Genomic DNA, 19,690 nt, shown 5'->3' with positions numbered 1-19,690 from the left:
ACTTATATACTGTTTGCAAGTGCACTATTCTAGACTATATTATAATATACACGGTATTAATTAAAAAGGAGACCTACACCTAAATGTTGCCTAAATTGTGCCTGTTTGGACTTTCTTTTTATTAAAAGTCAGTTTCCTATACGCCTACTCGAGAGACAAACATGGACACCTGATTTTAAAGACATCTGCTTCACAGAAGTTTTACTTTACGCCACGGCCTTGACTGCGATTGCTCCCAGACGATAAGAACTTCAAGTAGTAGCACCTGTATCAAGTAGCGAGGTAAAACTGCACCAAAACGTAAGGGCCTCAATATATTTATTTAGTAATTAATTTCCTACATACCACCAAGACATGGACATGTTTGCAAACTACAATGAACATAAATAAAGCCTATAGGAGTTCCAAATATCTAATCTGTTGAAAGGCTTTTAGGAGACATTATAAAAAATTAAATGAAAAATGGAGAAAAAAAAAAGAAAACTTAATTCAATGTGATTCATGTGAGATAAATGAAAGTCGTTTGGTTTGCCACAAACATTGTTCGGCCTACGATTTATAAACATTGACGAAACAGTATCAAAACCAGATTACATTTGTGGTGAAACTACTCTATGGGCTCGAAGACAACAGAAAATTATAAAAACTGACTTGAACTGACTTGATATTTGCCTTGAGGACCAGAAAGACTTAATTGAGGGTAATGAACATTATCTATTGATGTGATAGGGTCCTCCAATAGACAACACTCACTGGACAACAAACTGCCATTGTTAGCTATAAATTATGTTTCCTAAATGTTTAAAATTTGGCAATATCATTGTTTTGCTTAAGCCCTTTGAAACTGTATTTGTGAAAAATGGTTCTTTATACAAATTAACATGAACGTAAGGCACCTTTAGACTTTCTATCAAAAATATCCATTTGTAGTCCTTTTGATAAAACTTTTAATACGAAATGTTCAAAAATAGTTTAATATCTTTAAAATGTCCAACAGAGCAATACATATACACTGGAGAACAAAGAGCTACAGCTATTATGGGACTGATGAGGTTCGCTGGCAACTTGAAGTATACTTCAAATACATATTGATCTGGTTCCAGATCTGCATCCGTTTTTGACAGCATGTTACTGTTGGTTTCGCCAACGGAGAATAATTGCCGGCCCACCGTTCTCTTGAAAAGCTTCAGCACATGTAAGCGTACCTTAGTTTCTGTAAAGACACATATTTTAGCAAAATGCCTTCTATAGCTTTGCGCTTACAATGAAATAGTCAAGAGGTGGTGGGCTTTCCCAAAGGAAGGCTTTAACTAACTTATCCACATGGATGTAGTCGTTTGCGCGAGTACTGCTCTAAAGCTTAGTTTTAAAGGACGGCACGTTTACATGAGAGAAACTGAATGTAGTGACTATTAGATCTAAAGTTTTAACAGGAATATGTGATGCTGGTGTTTTGGCAATGACTGCTTGTCTGAAAAAACACTAGATCACATAGTTAACAAAATGACAAAAGAGAACAAGACTTAAAACGGGATCGGAGGATTTAAACGGGAGGGAAAGCGAGGATATTTCTTACTAACCAGATATAGACTGTTGTAATTGAGATGAGTTTATTTGGGGTGCTTGTCTTCCAATCCTGACCACATCTAACTACAAGACCTTGTTTGGCAGGGAAAATACAATGCTGACCGCTTGAATCGTGTGCAGTTTAAATATTACATTTCAGTTATAAGCGATAAAAAGAATACTAGTGTAAATTAGTTCCAGCATTTGACCGATGCGCCCTATCCTCACATAGATGTACTGTGAAACACTGAGCACACATCTGTCCATCATACCAATTCATTTCATATCATTCCTCTGGATACTACACATCATTTGACCCCTAGGGAATATAATAAATAAATCTAAATCATTTTAGACAGAGTCCATCTGAGAAATTCACTGAGATGCGAGGAGCCGGCCGAGGCCAGAACAGAAGAAAATAGAATCATTTCATATATTTGGTCATATTATCAATATTTTACATGTTTAGTGTTTGGCCTCTTGGATCAAAGCCACTTTGGTAACCACAAAAACAAACAGAAATCGCCCGACAGAAACCTGGCTTGAGTCTCGGTTCTCTATCATACAATCTTTAAAAATCCATCCGTGCACGCTGTCTTCCCCATTGTCAGTAGCGTTTGCTTGCCAGGGAAACCACAGCCACGTTGACCCTCAATATTGGCTTGTCCTTGATATTCCATAAGGTGTTCATGAGGGAGTGTGTAGGTGTGTGTGTGTTGATGCATGTGCGTATGTAAGCGTGTGTGTCTAAGTCTAGTGTCTGTGTATGCAAGTGTGTGTGTGTGTGCCCGCGTTTATGCGTGTGCATGCGTGCCTGTGTTAGTCTGTGTTTGTGTGTGCGTGCGTGCCTAAGTGTGTGTGCGTGTGCGCGTGCGTGCCTAGGTGTGTGTGCGCGCGTGGATCACATGATGTGCGTGATGTAGAAGAGGAACTCCATGTCCACGGGGACCTGGGGCACGCCGGCACTGCCGCCGTGGATGACGGGGATCAGGGAGCTGTCCAGGTCGTTCATGTAGCACTGGGGGAGCAGCCGGCCCCCCGAGCCCGCCTGGTACTCCACCTGGGGTGGGTGGGGGGGACGGGGGGATGGACAGATGAAGACACAGGAAGACATGGAGAGATGGAGATAAAGATGGATACATAGATGGAGAGAGGTTCAGAAAAATATGGAAAGAAGTACAGATAAATTAAATTTAGAAGATATATTGATCAAATATATTCAGATTGTGAGATAAGAGTTAGAAAAGGAAGGAAGATAGAAAGAAAGAAAGGTAGAATACAGTGACTTCTGAAGAGGTATATTCTCTATATCCCATGTCATGCGACACATATTCAGGGTGCAACCATGTCATGTGACACATGTTCAGGGCATCCCATGTCATGTGACACACGTTCAAGGCGTAACCATGTCATGTGACACATGTTCAGGGCATCCCATGTCATGTGACACACGTTCAAGGCGTAACCATGTCATGTGACACACGTTCAGGGCGTACCATGTCTGCCTGTGTGGAGACTCGGAGGGCGAGGGAGTTGATCCCGCGGGACGCCAGCACGGCGAGGTGGGGGGCCAGGGCGCTGCAGGTGGCCAGGGACATCTCCCTCTGGAACACACTGCTGGACGACACCACCGTCGCCAGGCAACCCTCGGTGCTCTTCAGCTGGTAGAAGACCTGGCGAGGCGGAGTGAAACGCAGGGATTTATACCAACGCTCTCCTCTATGCTAGCATGTTTACACTGCAGGCTGATGTGACGTTAGGCCCTTTAACACGTTGTTCTGTCACTTACAGGGATGACCTCGATCAGCTGACATGGGAGAGATTTTCAATATCCTACTTTTTTTATGTTGTTCTTACACAATTCAATTTATGTACATTAAGTGTTTGTCATATGCACAATAAGAAACATGTTCTCAGTCATAAAATGAAATTCTTCCTTTGTTTTCCACAGACGCCAAATGCCAAGAAAGAAATATAGATAAAAAAATGAAAATAAATAAATCAAACAACACATGGCTGATTTCCAGCCGTGCGGCCGCAAGAACCAACAAGAGATTCAGTTTGAACAAGACCTTCTGTTCTAGCACCATCGATCTTTATGTCACACTTCTGTTTGGACCCTTCCCCTTGTGATGGTACAGGCCGATCGATGTCAGCATGGGTTCAGAGGGGCAAAAAATAAACCAACACAGCCCCATGAGAGGCGCCGTCGAAGCTCACCTCAGTGCACCGTATGACGCGGCCGTCCGACTCAAACTCAGAGTCGTGCTGCGTCCGGAGGCTGTGGACGCCGTCCAGCGACCGGCCGTCCACAGCGCTGGTCACCCTGCAGGGACACAGCACCATCACCATCACCATCATCACCCATCACATTTGCTCCCATTGACTCAGAGTCCCCTGGCCGGTAGGGGCCCTATGTGAGTGTCACTGCCGTCATGGCGGCCCCCCTGGTCGGTGGGGCCCCTATGTGCTGGTCACTGTCGTCATGGCGGCCCCCCTGGTCGGTGGGGGCCCTATGTGCGTGTCACTGCCATCATGGCGGCCCCCTGGCCGGTGGGGGCCCTATGTGCGGGTCACTGGCGGCCCCTTGCTCTCACCCTGCGTTGAGCGTGGCGGTCCGGTCCACCCAGCGCACCGTGACGTTCTCCCGCAGCTCCCCGCCGTCACTCTTCCCGCACGGGATCAGGAAGTCCGTCTGGTCCCTCAGCGCGGTGCGCAGTGACTCCATGGTCTCGGGGGGGATTTGAACCATCAACCCGTCTGGAGGGACGCACGCACATACAGAGAATGAAGTAAGAAACCCGGGGGACTACCACAAATCAACAAAGAGATATCGTCATGAAAATAAACCCCCACACCCTAACAACTACAGTCTACCCGTCAATGGGCATACGGGCACACAGCGGCCCACGGCAGCTAGGTGAGTAAGGCCCATAATGGGTGACCGTTTACAACCAAGATGGCAGCTAGGCGAGACAGGCCCAAAGTGTGCACCAGTGTAGAACCAAGATGGCCTCCAGGTGAATAAGGCCCATCGTGGCCGTCCGTTCGGAACAAAGATGGCCGCTTGGTGACCAAGGCCCATAAGGCGACGTAAGCTTACCCTCCACGATGCTGGACTTGGCGATGAAGCCCGAAGACGCTTTGAGGGCTCCGTTGAACACGACAAAACTGGCTCCGGTGACTGCAACACAACACGGGTAAAGACACCCACAATGAGGAGGAGAAGGCCATAGCAACCCCACTGGAAGGGCTAATCACAGCATGATGGTATAAAGGTTACCAAACACCTGTCAGTGCTCATTAAGGGACCTCCCGTTGAGAGAGGCTCCACAGGCTCTATCAGCGGGAGGCCAACTCTGTCTGAACTGTGGCGATTCCAGTTGGAATTATTAACATGTTTGATTCCTACTATTGGAATCGGGGCTGATCAGAACGGGACTATTCATTTTGGCCTGGTTGATATCAGCGATTATTGCCAGTGTGCTTGTACACTGCTGCGATCTGTAAAAATCTAACTAATGTTACAGAGGTAGGATAGGGTATATGAGCTGTATAAGGGGTAGAAGGTACCTGTGCGTGTGTGGCCAGGCTTGCTGTTGGCCTGGGTCTGGTAGTTTCCGTCTTCATTCTGGAAGCAGACCAGGTGAGAGTCCGCCTCCGAGCTGAAGGTGGCTCCCACGCTAATGACATGCTCGTTGGACGAGTTCACAACCTTCTGCATCTGCACAAACACAAGGTCCACACCCATTCATTCGGTGACCACAATCAACCAATTATGAAGGTGTCACCAATCAGCCAATTATCAATGTGTTCTAAAATAACCCCTCATAAAAAGGTCTACTGGACAAATGATCAAATAAGTTCCATTTAACCAGTTAGCAAAGTAGCAAACTTGAACCAACCGATTCGATCTCATCAATTAAGAGTTGAAAATTCAAACCAACAAATTAACAAAGTGTCCAAGTTTGAGCATGTCACCGTACCTCATTGAAGCGACTCTTGGGGATGTCGATATAGCTGTGGCCCATCTCCATGTGTATCCTCAGCCCCTCGACTATAGCTATACTGTACTGGTAGTTCCTCAGGTCCTGGGGAGAACAGCATTACAGTCTCTGCACCACACCATGGATAAGCAGGGTACTACAACAACACATGAGTTCTACTGGCCACCACCTATGATAACTGATTTCCGGATGCTGTAGGTATTATGGCATTGTCTTACCGCTAGTAAGTTCATGATGGTGTGTCCGGTCTCTCTGTACACAGACTCCCTGAAGCGCGTGCTGACGGGCGTAGTGGGGTACACTGTAATACATACATGACAATTAGCTTGACATGCCTATGCATCCCTATTGCACAAGCACAGGAAGACATCTCAACATAATGGCATAGCTTAGCATGTTCAACAGCCTTTTGTTTAGCATTATTATGCTGCTGCACTAGCAGAAATAAAGCTATGCTATCCTAATTACATTTAGCTTAGCATCACTATGGCATCACACAAAAATAAAGCACTCCTAACATGGTATTTTCGCAACAAGATTAAAAACATATTTTTCCTACCCTAACAAACAGAAACACATGCTCCATAAAAGCGATTTTGATTTGCGAAATATCCAATTTCAAAAACGATTGCATATTTCCAGATTACTATATGACTTTACTATTAAACATTCTCATGAAATCAATAAATAACCCCGAAAGATGTTATTAAAGGTTATCAAGGTGTGCATTAAGCATCAGAAAACCATGTTGATTTAAAATCCCTAATCTCACATCATTTCAGTCTATGGATGCCCTATTCACTCTCCTGGCAGTGGTTATTTTACTTTCCTAGCACACGTCGTCCATCACAATCACTAAAAAAGCTGTGCACAACCTCCCCGCTCCCTACCGCTGTGTCCAGTGCCCAGCCGCAGCAGCAGCCGCAGGGGGAACACCTTGGCCCAGGGCACCTCCAGCCTCTGGATGAGCAGGCCAAAGAGGAAGGGCTGGGGCGGCACGCTCAAGCCCTCCAGGGGCTGGCAGGTGGGCGAGAAGAACAGCATGCCCCCGTGCTCCTTACTGCCCAGGAAGCTGCTGGTGAACGTCACGTTGCCCAGGTCCTCCACAAACTTCCCTGTGAGAAGGAGGGTCGTCACTAACCACTAAAAAAAACACCATTAGCTAAGCCCTAGCGAACAGCTAAACCTGAGTTTAACCCTGGCTGGTAGCTAAATGTTAGGTGAAGCCCGGCCATAGCTAAAAGCTCTGGCTACCCTTACCCCTATCTACATTCAGTTTATTCAGCTCAGTGCAAAGACTTAGCTAAACCCAAGATAACAGCTAAAACCTAGCTGAACCATAGCTTACGGCTAAAACAAAGCTAAATCCCAGCCAACAGCTGTAATGTACCTCAACCCTACCTGACCGCTAAAATGTAGGTATATATCTAAAGCGTAGCTAAACCCGGCTGAATCCCTTCCCTAGCTAAATCCCAGCCACTATTAAACCTCGTCTTAAAGAGCTACCTCTGGGGACATATGCATTGGATTTCCGTATTTGTGTTAGTATGCGATTCTGTACCATTTTGGGCATCTTGATAAATGTTGAGATACAGCGAGAAGAGGTCCCTTGGCAGGGTCTTCTCTTCTGGCAGACACTCCAGCAGGAACACAAGTTCTCTCTGGCCCAGCGCCTTCAGCCCGTTGGAGCCGAAACACCAGCAGCGCTGATCGCAGTCTGACAGGAAGGACACAGAAACACAATACCAAGTAGAACACGCAGCCTACAGTATAAACACCAAGTTAACCATAGAGACAAACGCTACAATACAGATACAACGTAAACCATAGACTGAAATACAAACACTAAGTTAACCATAGAGATATAGGCTAGAATATGAAGCACTAAGTTAATCATAGAGACATAGGCTAGAATATGAAACACTAAGTTAACCATAGAGGCATAGGCTACAGTACTGATACAACGTAAACCATAGACTAAAATACATAACAATAAGTTGACAATAGAGACATAGGTTACAATAAAGATACAACGTAAACCATAGACTGAAATACAAACACCAAGTTAACCATAGATAGATACAACGTTAACCATAGACTAAAATACACAATACTAAGTAAACCATAGTCTATGAGTATAAAGTACAACTCTCAATATAAATACTAAGTAAACAATAGACTACATTATGAATACCAAGTAAACAATGGGCTGAAGTATAAATACAAAGTAAACTATATGCTACATTATAAATACTGAGTAAACTATAGACTACATTATGAATACTATGTAAATGATAGGCTACATTATAAATACTAAGTTAACCAAAGGCTGTAGTATAAATAACTAGACACCTAGGCTCATGAATCGAACATCATTAAATCACTTCTCCGGTATCAGCTGTTTCTGGACGTATAAAACCAAAATGAATGAAAAGTTAAAAATTGATCTTTTTTATTTGGACTCACATGTTACCAGTTTGACATTAACCAACAGGTTAGCGTTCAGAAGAAAGGTCAAAGGCTGGGGTCCCCCCTCCTCCAATAGCAGCATGATCTGGCAGGGGGCGGGACCTTCCTCCACCAATACGGCTGGGGAAAAGAAATATAATAGAAAAATTAGTACAGGCAGGAATATTTAAATGAATGAATGATTAAGTAGGTATGCAAGGCTGTATAATGATTACATGACATTTATATCACATTACCTTTAATTCTATGCTATTATGATGTTCCAGACTTCAGAAATAGGTAAGTTGTCAAAGTCAAAAAATACACAAATACCAGATCCTTATTGATCCTAATGGAAATAGATTTTGTGTGTATAATGTGTTTTTTATGTGGTTCTCTAGTGTTTGGTTTTCTTATATTATAATTCACCCATGGTAAATTAAGAAGGAATAAAACATTTGATCCCAAAAGAATAACCCAATGAAACCAGGCTGGTGTGTGTGTGTGTGTGTGTGTGTGTGGGGGGGGGGGGGGGGGGGGGGGGTCACCTTGGGTCTCATCGTCTCCGGTGGTGATGATGAGGGGGGGCAGCTCGCCCTCAGCCTCCGGCAGCATGCTGCAGCCCCTGCTGGAGGGACACCCGATGCTGCACAGCAGGGCGTAGTCCCAGGGCCCCGACACCGGAGGACGCACCACCTCGGGGGCCGCGGGGGCCTCCGGAGCAGACCCGCCTCCTCCTCCTCCTCCTCCTCCTCCTCCTCCCCCTCCCCCTCCTCTTCCTCCTCCGGGCCGGGCGTCCGAGCCGCCCGGGCTGAGCTGAAAGGAGAAAGGACGCTCTGGAGTTAGGGGACATTTGTGCTTTTGTCGTTACCAAGGCTACAGTGGAAGCATCTCTTGTTTTCCAATGTACAACCAGGACTTGAAGCACTGGGGTGACTCATGGTGTGTTCCAGATGCCTCCGAGACCAGCCGTGCGAGTTGCAAGTTGGGAAATCTCCCAGCTTTCTTGCGGGATTTCTCGGAGGCACGCTCCCTTTTGGACTGTCCCTCCTCGGATTCTGAGAGCAGACCGAGGTCAGTGAGGCAAACAACAACAAAAATGTCTGCGCCCATAAAGAGATTTATTTTCTTTGCATTTGTACCACATTGGTCATTTTAATGTAAATTTAAATGCTCTTACACACTTGATTACATTGCTGCTTTATTCCGGTCACCAATTTATGAATCGCACGGTCTTGCTGTGCGTACAATACAATGTAAAGTTGTGTTGTTTGTTTTCAAGCTGGTTTGCTAAAGAGGCTAATGTAGCTAACAATAACATCGACTAGCCAATGACATGACACAATCGCAAAGACGAACGGGAACGCTAGTGCTACGAGACAGGAAAAGACGTCACAAGTGCAACTCGGAAGGCTGGTGTCCGAGGCATCTGGAACACACCATTATCCTTCTGGCATTTGACAACCACCACAACAGCAGAATTAATTCACTCTTTTTGGGTTTATTTCTAGGGCCCGACTGATACTGGATTTAGGGGTCGATACCGATACCAATATAAGGGAGTAAACAATTACCAATATTGATGTATCGGCCGATATATTTAAAATATAGATATATCGGCCGTTATTCAATATAATAGTAGTTTTCCCATCAGTGGGGCTCTATTTATTTGACTGTTTCATTCTTTGGTTGAAATGTACAATGCCGGAATAATTTTGATGAAATTAAATGTACAATGAGAACCATTCTGACTCTACAACAGGCATGGTATGTGGATGTATGTGGAGAGAGGGACCACCAGAGGGAGGGAGAGAGAGCGAGAGACAGCGAGAGGGAGAAAGAGAAAGAGAAAGAGAAAGAGAAAGAGAGAGAAAGAGAGAGAGAGAGAGAGAGAGAGAGAGAGAGACAGAGACAGAGAGACACTTACTATGGGAGGGTCCGGGGAGACGGGGCTACTCTCCTGAGAACTCCGTCGGCCCGTCACCACCAGCCGGCTGGTGTCTGCCACCTCCCCGTTGGGCAGGATGCCGTCGGCGAACCACACGCGCTTCTGCTCCCTGGGACCACCTGCACTCACAAGCACAGCGCCGCCACCACGTTACACGCCGCTGGCTAAAGTGACCGCACGCTGGGGGAATTCATGCATTCTATACCGCTGAATTTCACGTTTTTGTTGGCTTACTGTTTATTTGTGTTTATGTTTTGTACTTTTGTTATCTGTCGTGAGATTTTGTATCATTATTGTATTTTCGGCAGAACAATTGTGACGGAAGCATTTCCCTCTGGATAAATAAAGCGCTATCTGAAGCAAATAGAACAAACTACACTGTATGAAGAGGTACTACCACGATACAGCTAGACCCAGAACAAACCAGACTAAATGAAGAGGGACAACCAGAAATGGAGTTACACCCAAAGCTAACCAGACTGAATGAAGAGGTACCATGATATAGCTACACCCAAACAAACTCAATGTTGTGGTACAACCACGATAGACACCCAAAACAAACCAGACTCAATGAAGAATACGACCACGATACAGCTACAACCAAAACAAACCAGACTGAATGAAGAGGTACGATGATACAGCTACACCCAAAACAAACCAGACTGAATGAAGAGGTACGACCATGATAGAGCTACACCCAAAATAAACCAGAGTGAATGAAGAGGTACGACCACGATAGAGCTACACCCAAAACAAACCAGACTGAATGAAGAGGTACGACCACGATAGAGCTACACCCAAAACAAACCAGACTGAATGAGGAGGTACGACCACGATAGAGCTACACCCAAAATAAACCAGACTGAATGAAGAGGTATGCCCAGAGCCCCAGACATAGAGCTACAACCATAACAAACTAGATTGCATGTATGGGAACAACCAGACATAGAGCTACAATCATAAGAAAGTAGTCTGCAAGTATGGGAACAACCAGACGTAGAGCTACAACCGTAACAAACTAGACTGAATGAACAGGACATTGGTTACCGTCATTGCTGGGGTGTTTGAGAACGGACACGGGCACCATGACGGTGGGAGGGGGGGAGTTGAGGGTGCCTGCGGCCCGGGCCTGTTGTAGGGGAGGGATGGTGCTGCAGTACTCAGAGGGAACGTTAGGGTTTGGGCTGGGTCCAGTGGGACTCATCATGCGCTCCAGGGCCAGGGCTACAGGAGAAGACAAGAGGGGCACAGGAGGTGGTGCTGGGTGTTCATCAGGGCACTCTTTCACAGGGGTCACAGTTCAAGTTCACTTCAATCTTCCTTCCGGCTTCATTTTCTTGCCTCATTTCTTTTCCTGGTGCAAAACTGTTGAGCTTTTGGGTCCTAAGTGATTGTGTGTACATGAAGAACGTATTTACTTTGTATTATCGCCTGTTAAACTCTGAAGAGACTATAGATGGAATATATATACATCACACACACAATTTAAATCATAATATATATGATATATTTCCTTTTAGCTAATTTAGTTATTTACAAAATAACATTGTCCATCACATCCGTTTGCTTTGCTTTTCTAATATCCTTGCATGAGTAGGTGAATCAGCAAAACAGGATCTCACCGAATAATTTTGCCTGGCCTGCCATGAGTTCAATTATTAATTCCCCTAGCTAGCTCCCAGTACTAAAACGGCACCTTAACCTTTAGTCAAACATAAACATAAGAATAGGAACGATAGGAATATGGGAGTGAATGGGTCTAATGAGTTATGGCTGCTGCTTTTGGTGTCACTAAAGCTATAGCACTATCAATCTTGACGTCTACGGTGCAGTCATCACGCAGTATGCAGCTCTAGTAACCTGGTTGTATTGGCGCCATCTGCATGCAACGTAGTTCATATCGTCATTTATACTTCTGTACGCGTCCAGGCGATTTGGGCACTTGAATGGCCCGATGATGCGAAATTGAAAAGTTCAGTATCAACGGATTCAGTATGTTATTTAATGGAGAGTAGAAGGGGGTGTGTGCGTGTGCGTGGGGAGGGGGGAGATGACAAAGCAAAAAAACAGCAGGCAGAGGTGGGCTGGCAAACTAATCCGGGGCTACAGACTGAAGTGGTGACCTCATTTTTGAGGAGGCTCTCAAATGCAAGCCATAAATAGGTGCGTTAAAAATACAACGCCTTCATTTTTAAAAACCTCACATTGCAGGTGGCTCACACCTGACCGCGCACGTAAACAGGACACATAACATCAAGAACCACACACATACAGAAAACAACAACAACACAACCGGCTCCCCCACCTTTCGACAATCCAAAGGAAGCTTACCTCATGCTCTTGATGGACTCTGACAACAACAACAACAATAACACCCAACCCGTCCACCTGCCCATGTTGACTCTAGTCCAATCCTAGCCTGACGCAGATGGTTTCCAGTTTGTTCTTCCCTGCCCCCTCCCTCCCCCCCTCCCCCCAGGGATCACTCGCTCTGATGATCTGTGCTTCACAGCCTCTTATCCACAGAGCTATCCACAGCGGAGGGGGAACAGCCGTGCGCGCTCAGCCCCCAGCCTGACGCCAGTTCATAGCCACACCGCCGAGGAGAGAGATGAAGAACAGGAGAGCGATGGAGCTGGGAAGGGGGCGGGCGACAGAGCGACCATGTCACAACGCAACGCTCCGCCAATCAGCCGGCCGGAACAGATAAATCAACAAAGAGCACTACTTCCGTCCCTCTCCAGCCTGGTTAGAGAGTACCCTTCAAAAAAAGACAGACCTCGTAGCTCGTTTTCCAGACCCGTTAGGAAAGTACCGAACAGAGAGGACCACGGAACAGTATGCTGCCATAACTCTCTCCACTCCTCCTTTGCCCTCTCTACCCGATCTGGCGCGCGCGCTCTCTCTCTCTCTCTCTCTCTCTCTCTCTCTCTCTCTCTCTCTCTCTCTCTCTCTCTCTCTCTCTCTCTCTCTCTCTCTCTCTCTCTCTCTCTCTCTCTCTCTCTCTCTCTCTCTCTCTCTCTCTCTCTCTCTCTCTCTCTCTCTCTCTCTCTCTCTCTTCTCCTCCTCCCCCCCCCTCCCTCCCTCCCTCCCTCCCTCCCTCCCTCTCTCCTTCTTGTCCCCTCCCCCTCCCCATCTCTGGACTGCAGTCCCAGCTGTAATGCTTGCCTCTACAAAGCAGTGATTCGCCATCAAAACACAGAGACCAAGCTTTGAACCATTCGAAATAACTATTCGAGACTCGATAATGGAAACGTAATTAATGTATATCCACTTATTAAATTAACTAATACTAATAAATCAATGTTAATTAAAAACATATCTGTGTGCTATGGTATTACTCTTAGTATCTTATTTTGCTGTTATTCAAGCTGTTTGTACATATTGTTTACCTGTATTGGACCACTGGGTGCCATCCAATGTACTTTTCATGAAGGGGAATAAGAAAATGATGGTGCATTGCATAGATTTTCCCACATAACACGACAGAGAGGTCATATGACTATTGAGTAAAACCATACATTAACTATATGTCTTCATGACAATGTGTCACGTGTCCGACCATGTGAGCATAAATCCATGCCAATTTCAAGAAGCAATTTGTTCTTGCAATGGTGACACGCGAGAACACACCTAAACATAATTTATGGTCTGCGTGTTGCCTGGCAGGTCTGGTGCACAAGGCCACAATGTCGTAACGACACTAGGGCCCAGTGGGATTTGTTACGAGCCGTGCAGCCATTATTCTGTCGAGCTAAGGCCACTGAACACGCCTACATGTGACCGTGTCTTAAAGCCGCGCAACAGAAATTAATTAACAATGTGTGTTCTTTAAAAAAATGAATAATAATAAGCTTTGAAGCCCTTGTCATTTTATTGTGTTCGATAATAATCAACTAAAAAGGTTTTTACTTGATCATTCATCTAAAAAATCCTCCTCCCAATAGAGAATGTTGTAAGGCATACGCATCTCACCTCTTTGTATGCTCTCAAAGCATCTGTTGCACACGCGCGCCTCCTTCTCCAAGTACTGGAGCTTGCATTTCCTATTGCAGCAGATAGCACAGTAGACCTGCCACAAAGAAAGAGAAGAGAAGAGGAGTGAGCACGTGCAAACCACTCAATGGACCTTCAATTGGATAGCCGCATCAAATCGGTTTGCCAGCACTAGAAGTGCACTTGAGCTTGGCTGACGCGACAAGAACACGGCTCAGCATAAGACAAGGGCTGACCTCTGTTTGTGATATGTGTGGTGCTCACCACCCAGTGTCTGGTGGTGTGTATCGGCGAGAGACCCTGTCTAATACTGGGTTAATCAGTGGGGCCTTCAATTCCCAACCTCCTGCCTTGAGTTGATAACTGACTGAGGATCGATAGAGAAGCTGGGGGGGATGCTGACTCATGCTTCCCACCGTTCCCCCCCCCCCCCCCCCCCCCCCCCCCCCCACCAATATCACCAGAGCTATATTTAGGCCCGGTCCTAGAGCTTGTTGTTAATTCAACGATGCCCCAGTCTCCTTGGTCAGCATGCAGTGCATTTCTGTCCTCATCTCAATTTTAAGTCATAATCCACAAAACAATAAATAATACATACAAAAAATATACAAACATAAAATGTCTATACATATAAATAAACAATTTAAATGTCAAAAACTACTTATACCAATCAGTACCGAGTCATTTTGGAAACGTGTTATCAAACGTAATTTACTAACAAACTTGAAATACTGATTCCATTATGGTATGTCATTTCTTTAACAGATAGAGGTTAAAGGTATCTTGCTTACGGGTGATTTGGTGATCCAACCACGCACCTCCCAGATGTAGGTCAGACCCCCACTCACCCCTCCGACATCATGCTCCCAACCATGTTTAAAAAGCCACCCCCCCATTAGAACGCATTCTTACCGATATTCATACCCATTAGACTCGGACCCCTGAGAAAGACATGGCGGTACACACCTTCCCACAGGCACGACAGTGATGCCTCCGCCTGGTGAAGGTGAACCTCAGGTCGCAGCCCATGCACTTGGGCGCCTCGGCGTCCGGCACCCAGGACGGCTGCCTGCAGCCCAGCCCCTCGTCCGAGCCTTCGTCCACCGACCCCGAATACTCCCCGGAGGTGTCCCCGGGGTAGGGCGGGGGCTCCGACAGCTCGTTGTACGAGGGGTCGTGACCCTGCGGGGTGTAGAGCAGCCTGGGGTCGCCGTTGTCGTTACCGCCCCCCGTGGGTGGGTGTTGAGGGTGCGGCGGGGAGGTGGGGGTCGCGTCGCCGTCGTCCGGGGAGGGCGGGACGTCGGCGGTGCCGCTGGCCGCGGTGGGGATCCGCTGCTCTTCCTCGGCCGCGGGGGAGGGGGTGGCCGCCTTGCCGTGGAGCTGCTTGGGTCTCGCTCCTCCATAGGAGGACTGTAAATCAGGGCTGGCTACGTGCGGGGGCTGCACGGTGGTGTTGTTGGCGGAGGGCTTGACACGGGAACAGAGTTCGGGCTCCAGCTGGTAGGAGCTGAGGGCGTTGGATGGATGCGTGGGGTCCAGACACTCGCCCGTGGGAACGCCGGCTGCCCTGCGCTCCCCTTCCGGAGAGGAGGCCTCGCAGCAGCCCCCCAGCTCCTCCTCCACCAGCAGGTGCTCCGGGTCGGCGTCCCCGTTGGACAGGCCCGAGAGGCCGCCGCCGCCGCCGCCGGGGCCGCACTCGCCAGACCGGCTGGCGAGGAAGGCCCCGCCCTCCGCCTGCTCGGCCTCGGCGTGGGCCTGCAGGAAGGCGTCCAGCTCCTCGTCCGTGACCAGCAGCTCCGCCTGGTCGCTCTCGGGCAGGAACTCGAAGCCGAACTCGGGGGAGTCGCCCAAGCCTTCATCTGCAACGCGAGACTCTGCAGCAGCCATGGCGAGGGCGGGGAGGGTGTCGGAGGAGCCCAGACACTGGGGCCGGGGAGTGAGAGAGACGCCGCCCCCTGCTGGCTGCCGGGGGGGACGAGGGACCTCTGGATTCACTCGCTCGTCGGAGCGGAACGTGTCCTTGCCGCTCTCGGGGGGGGAAACGGACTCGGCCTCCGTGCTGTCGGACACACCCGACGCGGCGTCCCCGCTCGACTCGGCTTCTAGGGAGTCTTTCGCAGTACTGGTCGGGTTCACCAGAGCCCCGCACATGGACAGGCAGGACAACCTCGCTGGCACACTGTCCGAGGTGTCTGGCTTGGAGGGGGGCTCTGTTTCGCTGCTGTCCTGCTGATGGCCCGTCTCCGCGGGCCCCTCTAGTGGCTCTTCTGAGACTATGTCGTTGTCGGTGTTGTAGTTGTTGTTGTGGAGAATGTTATCGGGTGGGGTGCATGCTGGTTCAAAGTAGCCCAAAGAGTTCCCCACTTGTTGGACCACATGAGACAAATCCCCCACCTCCTCATGTTCATCATCATCATCATCATCCTCCTCCTCCTCACGGAGCTCCGATGCATTGGACACGGCATCGTCGGCGGGCTCGCAGCCCCGATCGACTGCGGCCGGAAGAATGACGTCCAGAAGGCTGAGGGAGGCAGAGTATCCCTCTGCGATCTGACCCAGCGACTCCACGTTCCCACCTGACGCCCGCTGCAGCTCAGCATCCACAGCGCCCACACCTCGATTGGCCCACGCCCCCTCCCATACATGGGGGATCACAGGGCTGGCAAAATCCACCAGCAGGGCCTCCTCTTCTTCTTCTTCTACTACTTCTTCTTCTTCCTCCTCCTTCTCCATCCGTCTCTCCGCCAGGTCCAGCTCCCTGAAGGTGTCATGGCCGCCGGCTCGGTCCAGTATGGCAGAGCTCGTGTCGCTGACGAGGTCGCACTGGGGCTTCAGGGTGCGGTCCGGACATGGAGGGGTGGAGCCTTTGGCGGGCCGGCGGTCCACAGAGGAGAGGAGATCCACGCCGGTGAGGGGCTGTCCCCTGGGTTTGTCAGCCCCAGAGTGTGGCTGGTTGTGGAGGTGCTGGTGGCTGGCCGGGCGGTCGGTGCAGCCAGGGGCCGAGCCATAGTGGAGAGAGTTGAGGTCAGGCAGGCTAGGTGGCCCTGTGGAGGAACCATCCGGAGGTAAACACTGAGGTCCCGGCGAAGGGACGGCATGCGCAGAGGACTTCAGGTACACGGTTCTGCAGTCGTGCTCTTCTGAAAAGGTGGACAAGAAAAATACCGTAAGCGAAGAAAAACTGATTTGTTATAAACGATTCCACTACATTCTACACCCTGCACCTTAAACAGAAAATCCTCAGCCTATTTATGAATGTGTTTTATGAGGCATCCACGGGTTGTTCATGTTTTATGACACTGAAACAAAGACTTAAACACACCAAATTCGGCAGGAACGGTGTTTGTTGTTGTTGTTTACCTGTATTGAGCTCGAAGTCATCCAGCAGCTTGTCGAGGTCACACACGGCAGCCTTGAAGAAGCTATCCATGCTGTGTGACGGGGAGGACGTTTCACCACACCGCTACATCCTTCAACCACACAAAGCACAACAACATATCATTTGTTTTCTTCACTTTCTTTTTCTTCACTTCAATTATTTTTTTATAGCTACTAATAATCATTAAAGCAACAGCATAGCCCACAATTTGGTTTTGTGAATATTCAATACCAACAAGGTAAAATATTTATTTGATTCAATATAGGGACAATACTTCCGATAGCAGAAAGATTTAAATGCTGTATTTGGATTTCGCTGCCGGAAAATTTCTTGACTTGAAATATCCTTTCTCCCATACTAACTCACTATTAGTGAAATTATCCAGACTTATTACCAGGAATGTCTCAGATGTCTACAATACTGTAAATTATCTTTTAATTAGTACCTCACTAAGAAGTGCAAATAGACAGTAAAAACTGATACTTTTGAAGTACCAAGGATGGTTACAGCCCATGCCTAACCTGTGGTCCAAAGACCACTGGAATCTCCATACCAATCATGAAATAGTTAATATCCTATTCCTACATAGTGTACGTTTAGTCTACACTAATTTGTGAAGACAAAATATCATATACATTATCTTAATCAATGTTAATGTGCTGAAATTAGGGTGTGTGTGCAGTGATGGAAACACAGTGCATCAATTTATGATGGCTTTAAAATGCAAAACGTTTTGATTTTTCGATTGTAATGGGGTAAGGAAATATTTAGGACTGTTTCTGGGAATGACCAACATTAGAAATACCTGTAGGTCATTGATTTTTCATTACTAACCTACTTTTAGTATCCTTGATATTAGCTTAATAAAAAGACCACATTAAGTATAACTGGTGTGGATATATTTAAATAATCCTATAACTAAACATCCTACATTTATATTACAACAATCACTGTCCAAGAGGCTCGTCAATAGTATAATTAAATTGTATTATTCAGTAAAGAGCCTTTACACTGTTTATGGCCGATTCAAAGTATGCCAACAACACATTAGGCCTAACGTTATCTCACGTACAATAGACCACAGTTACAAACCAGGGCATGTATGTGAATGAAGCATGATCGGTAATGTACTTTTTAATGTAGTACGTGAAGTTAATGCTCCCTTGTTTTTATTTCCCTGTATCTGATATGAGATAAGACATATTGCATGCTCAACATAGCCCTTAAACCCAGCCGAAAAGAAATCACACCACTTAAACCAGAATAACGTTGGACGAAGGCGATGCAAACATACCGGCTGTTTAGATGGTCAACAGGGTCAAACACCAGCCCGAAACGCATTGTAAACTAAAAAAACACAAGCAACTTCCTGAATAAACTAACCAGCTTAAGCAGAGCTACAGGTTAATAAACATTGATCAGAACAGACTTCTGCGTCCAAATATTTGAGTGACAACTGAAGCATCGGTCGACACGACAAGCCGATCGACTTACAGTCAGCTATAGTACTCAACACAAACTAGTTGGTACTAAAAAAAGTCGTTCTGTCGGTTTTGATAGAACCTCACGCTAACGTAGATTTTAGTAGCACAGCTAGCAGCTAACGTAGCTGTTACTAGCCTAGCGCTAACGTAGCTGTTAGTAGCATAGCTAGACGATAACCTAGCCGTCGGTAGCTCAGCTTGCCGCTAACGTATCTGTTGGGAGCCTGGCTAGCAGCTAACGTTAGGTTGTGATGTTTACCAGAAAGGTTTCATTCCGTCTCTCTCGCCTCGTCCTCCGTGGTTGTACACATATTTTGAGTTCAACCAAAAAACAGAAGCCATTCTTGACGATTAAACGGCGTTATCTGTTCAAGTATACAGCACTAGAACAGTTTGTTTAATTAAAGGTATGTAGTAGAAGTTAAGCGTTCAGTCGGCCATCTTGAATAGACTGGGAGGTCAAAGGAAACGAAACGAATGGGACACCACAAAACCGAATAATAAAATGTTTGGTACCATTTGTCTCACTGTTAATGTTAGCACAAAAAATCCCAACATTTCAATATCTAGTACACCAGACATGGGGGACATGACTTGTAACTTCCACAATAGCCACACAACGTTGATTCGCTACTGGTCACATTTGTGTGATATCCGCAAAAATGCAATGCATCTTTACAAATACAAAAAACCCTAACGAGCTGGGACATCTCTCTTACACTTTGCCAGTCAAATATTAAAAAATATATCATGTTCTATCCTATTATTAACATATTACACATAACACACCTATATTATCCTATTAGATGATATAGACCAATTTGAATAAGTGTCATTATTAAGATCTAGATCGCATAATAAG

At 46.8% G+C, this 19,690-nt stretch overlaps 1 protein-coding gene across 7 annotated transcripts; it reads right to left on the bottom strand.

Moving 5' to 3' along the window:
• Positions 1 to 301: 301 nt before the first annotated feature.
• zfyve16 (zinc finger, FYVE domain containing 16) lies at positions 302 to 19,299 on the bottom strand. 7 transcript variants are annotated; one of them, XM_030341258.1, is made up of 18 exons: positions 19,088 to 19,298; positions 17,326 to 17,435; positions 14,932 to 17,105; positions 13,945 to 14,041; positions 11,017 to 11,193; positions 9,949 to 10,088; positions 8,570 to 8,837; positions 8,040 to 8,162; positions 7,135 to 7,290; positions 6,464 to 6,688; positions 5,792 to 5,874; positions 5,553 to 5,657; positions 5,140 to 5,290; positions 4,670 to 4,750; positions 4,164 to 4,326; positions 3,787 to 3,892; positions 3,063 to 3,239; positions 302 to 2,626 (listed from the first exon to the last, which is right to left on the bottom strand). In XM_030341258.1, exons 2-18 carry the CDS (start codon positions 17,393 to 17,395, stop codon positions 2,468 to 2,470), a joined length of 4,455 nt encoding a protein of 1,484 aa, XP_030197118.1. In that variant the 5' UTR covers positions 17,396 to 17,435; positions 19,088 to 19,298; the 3' UTR covers positions 302 to 2,467. The 7 variants fall into 7 exon arrangements, with proteins under 7 accessions (XP_030197118.1, XP_030197120.1, XP_030197122.1 ...); XM_030341260.1 differs by having other exon boundaries at positions 2,468 to 2,626; positions 14,932 to 17,102; positions 19,088 to 19,299; XM_030341262.1 differs by having other exon boundaries at positions 2,468 to 2,626; positions 14,932 to 17,009; positions 19,088 to 19,299.
• Positions 19,300 to 19,690: the final 391 nt, after the last annotated feature.

The sequence above is a fragment of the Gadus morhua genome, chromosome 19, assembly GCF_902167405.1.
Source record: "Gadus morhua chromosome 19, gadMor3.0, whole genome shotgun sequence".
NCBI lineage: Eukaryota > Metazoa > Chordata > Actinopteri > Gadiformes > Gadidae > Gadus > Gadus morhua.
This window is presented reverse-complemented; position numbering and strand designations above follow the sequence as displayed.